The sequence below is a fragment of the Limulus polyphemus genome, unplaced genomic scaffold (assembly GCF_000517525.1).
Source record: "Limulus polyphemus unplaced genomic scaffold, Limulus_polyphemus-2.1.2 Scaffold10882, whole genome shotgun sequence".
NCBI classification, from domain to species: Eukaryota; Metazoa; Arthropoda; class Merostomata; order Xiphosura; family Limulidae; genus Limulus; species Limulus polyphemus.
Window position 1 is genome coordinate 12,782 of NW_013676492.1, and position 4,278 is coordinate 17,059.

Sequence of the window (4,278 nt, forward strand, 5' to 3'; positions counted from 1 at the left end):
CCTCGTGTAGTTTTGCGCGAAATTTATAACAAACCAAATTAATTTAATTTTTGCAACTTATGCAGTAAATGATACATTCAGTGGTACATGTAAGGGACTGTCTTATGTCGAAAGTTGTGTTCTTTCCTCGTTTACATGTGTGAGTGCCTGGAGTATCATTGTGTTTTTGTTTAAGGTTACCGTGCACCAGGATTTCTTTTAGGTTTTCGTCATGTCTGTAAGAAATAATTGGGGGGGGGTCATTGAAAAGAGATTTAGTGGTAGGATTGAGTGCTTGCCCCCCAGAAGCTCAGTGGTAAGTCTAGGAGCTCACACAGCCAAAAACCGGGTTTCGATACTTGTGGTGGGTTGGACACTAAAACGTTCAACCAAGTTTTCTAGAGTTAGTGTCGTTTATTCTCAATAAAATAATATTAAAACTTTATTATGCCTTACGAAAGTTAACATCGAAACGTTTCAATTTAATATAATCCATTTGACTGTAAAGAAGAGTTATCGGGATACCTATTAAACATTAATGAAACTGTCTTTTGCTCGAGTTGGGAAACTCCCATTATCTTTATGTTTTTTACAAGTATCTTTACGTATTTAGATTAGCATTCTTATAAAACATTATGCTCAATGTGTGGTAGTGCTTTCTCCCCCCCCACCCCCCCAAAAAAAGATTTAAAGTAACGTATTTGAGTTTTAAACTTCTTATCGAGTTTCATATTCACGATTTAATTAGTTTTAATTATGTTTGTATGTTAATTAAACTGTTAGTTTTACATATTTAACAACTTCTTTATAAAAAAATATTGAAAACATCACAAGTACATATCCACAATACTTTACGATTCCTATAACAATTACCTCAAAACATTATACACTATATGAACCTGTCATTAGTTAAAGAATGTCATCATTAATCGTACTTTGCGGACACCATCTGACTGGCAACAACAACAACGACAACAACAAGAAATACACTGTGTTTTCCTGTTATATGTCCACTAAGTGCTGTTCTGCTTTTGTATCTTATGGATTTTTTTTTTTGGTAGTGCTGAACAGCTTTCTTAACTTATCACGCCAGTGGGGAAAAAAAAAATTTTTTAATGACTTTGCACATTAGTTCATTATTCAAAGCACATTCACTGTTCTTGCGTGATACAGTTTTTCCCCCCGTAACTCTCGTTTCTTGTCATATATATATATTCACTAACTCAAAACAACCACTATATATATTTCACTCATGTTGGTGAATGTAACTGTAATATAAAAAGGGTTTGTAACTCACCTCCATGCACATGATGGCGTGTATGTGTCCACGGAACGTACGCTTTAACGTGCCTGATTTAGCCTCAAACATTCTGGCCAGCTTGTCTCCACATCCAGTGTATACTGCAAAGACAAGAATAAATAAACCGTAGTTAAATCTAACGAGAAAAATTTCCATATGAAAAAAAGATAGAAACGATTCACAGGAATAATCAGGGCATTATTAGAACATTCTGAAGACTTATGTGTGAAAGAACAGAAGAATAGGCAGTAATATGTCAACCATACAACCATAACATATAGGCCCCAACCTTAACTTTTGATGGTATTAGCACAGTGGTTGCTAGCTTCCTAGTTATTTCTTTTCATTAGCAAATTTAGGACTGCTATTGGTAAGAGCACTATTTTTCTTAAACATTTACTGTAACTATGTCATAATTAATCATTTCGTGCATTAAATGTAAATAGATATGTTTATATCTTATTTATATGTATAACTTTTTATGTTATGTTTTGCTTTCAAATAATAAAACTTATTTTAATTACACGTAACAGTATTTTCGTTTTATCTATTTCACAAAAGTTAAAAAAAGATGTTCGTTTTGGTCTGAAACTGGTGTATCTAGGCCTCGAGCTCCTGGTTCTCCGACGTCTACAGTGCCACAGAGGTTAAGATTTAAATGCCGAATGCTGGCGAAGCACTAGAAGAGAATAGGCCTGGAGTTTGTGTTAAACTCTGACAAATTAAGAAGAAAATGAAAAAAAAAGACATTTGCAGTTTAACTAATATCTATTCTATTAGTGTTTCCAACAACAATCACTTGGGCAAAGTATTTCTAACGACGCTAACAAGAAAATTGGACTGCAGAGGCGGGATTATGTGAGCCTACCTGGTTGGCCCATGTGCTAATTGCCCAGGCGTCCATTCTGAAGAGTTGAATCTAAGGTTTCGCTATCCCCTTTTCCCGATACATAGCCTGGATATGCCATACAGCTCAATCGGGAATCGCAAATTGATATGGCCCCGGCAAGTGAAGCAATGTTATGTATTGCAGTAATAAATCATACAGTAGGATAATACGCTAATTGAAATTCGAACCAAGGAAATATGACTTAATATCAAAGTAAACGAGTATAATGCTTGCTTTTCTTCAGATTTCCGATGATGATATTGTAGTTGTTGAAACTTCTATAAATATCAAACTAAAGCAGAGAACAGCTGCAGAATCTTACAATACATATACCTGAAATGCTATTCTTCTTGTTGCCTGGATTCTTGACTTAGCTTTAAAATATTTTACCAATCCACCTTAAGACAATTTATATCGAACAAGATAAACCTCAGTATATCGTAATTGTTTCCAATGATATCGATATCAAAGTGAGTTCTTAGATTGTGTTGGTTCAGATAGGACGGAATATTTCTGTGTTGGTTACTTAACATTTTCAAACTAATTTTTTCATTAATTATATCTTTAAAAAAATTGTTTTTGGTGGTGTGCGTGTGGGCAGAAAATGATTTTTGGGCTAATAAAGTATTTTGTACATAACTGATACAAAATGAAATAGGTTTATCTTCCAGTTCAAGGTTACAACCATATCTCAAAGTCGTCTTGTAAGTGCCTATTAATAATGCATGGGCACACAGCTGATACAAAATTAAATAGGTTTATCTTCCAATTCAAGCTTACAACCATATCTCAAAGTCGTCTTATAAGTGCCTATTAATAATGCATGGGCACAAAACTGATACAAAATTAAATAGGTTTATCTTCCAATTCAAGCTTACAACCATATCTCAAGGTCGTCTTATAAGTGCCTATTAATAATGCATGGGCACAAAACTGATACAAAATTAAATAGGTTTATCTTCCAGTTCAAGCTTACAACCATATCTCAAGGTCGTCTTATAAGTGCCTATTAATAAATGCATGTTAATAACAAGTGTTTCTTGTTTGTTTTTAAACACACAACTACACAATGAGCTATCTGTGCAGTGCCAATCGCAGGTATTGAAACCCAAGTTTTATTATGACCATGGTCAATCCTAACGGCAAATTCCGTTGTTTATTTTTTGAACAAACTATATATTTAAATCAAGATTCCCGTTTCAAAGTTTTGTTTGAACAATTAACAGTCTATTTCCACTTCTCATACTGACATTCAAACATTAACTTGACGGTGATAGCTTTTGGAATTTGGAACACGCTATACACACAAAGAGCTGAATATTGGCCATATAATATTTTATCTTTTTGAACAAAGTATACAATTTGAAAACTAAACAAAAATTAAATAGATAATGTATATACGAATAACTAAGAGTGTGTCATGTTATAAAGGAGGCACAAGAAAGAAGGCATTGGTTCATAATTTAGATTGTTATCGATATTTTCGGCCGTAATCCCAAAAATATATGTAGCAAGTATTGGTTACCTTACAAGAAACACAAAAGCTGGCCCTAAGCATACATAGGAGCACAGAGAAGAACAAAGATTCTCACAGAAACATATATTATTAATTCGTGCATTGAATGAAATGAAAATGTGAATATAAATAATATGATTACCAGAGACAGTTCGGGTTCAGTTTACCCTCTTTTAGTATTTACCATCTCTCAACCAACTTGATATATTGTTTTCATCAAGTATACTCATTTATGCTCAGAGTAAAACTTAATAACATTTTGTGAAAAACAGTTGTTATATATACGGTAGCCACGTAGTTAAATTTTAAATATTTCATATGTATGACATCCTTGGCGTGGTTTAAAGTATATGAATTCAATAGGAATACAAAGGACTGTATATTTGATCAGTAAGTGGTTTAAAGTATATGAATTCAATAGGAATACAAAGGACTGTATATTTGATCAGTAAGTGGTTTAAAGTATATGAATTCAATAGGAATACAAAGGACTGTATATTTATTTGATCAGTAAGTGGTTTAAAGTATATGAATTCAATAGGAATACAAAGGACTGTATATTTATTTGATCAGTAAGTGGTTTAAAGTATATGA

General features: G+C 33.0%; 1 protein-coding gene across 1 annotated transcript in view; it reads right to left on the minus strand.

Moving 5' to 3' along the window:
- Window positions 1-1,374, minus strand: part of LOC111083721 (WD repeat-containing protein 86-like) — a 4,747-nt gene extending 3,373 nt beyond the window's left edge. Inside the window, exon 1 of the mRNA XM_022380386.1 lies at window positions 1,277-1,374. Within this exon, the coding sequence (XP_022236094.1) occupies window positions 1,277-1,348 (72 nt within the window). The 5' untranslated portion in view covers window positions 1,349-1,374. The remainder of the gene's footprint in view (window positions 1-1,276) is intronic.
- Between the last annotated feature and the right edge of the window lie 2,904 nt (window positions 1,375-4,278).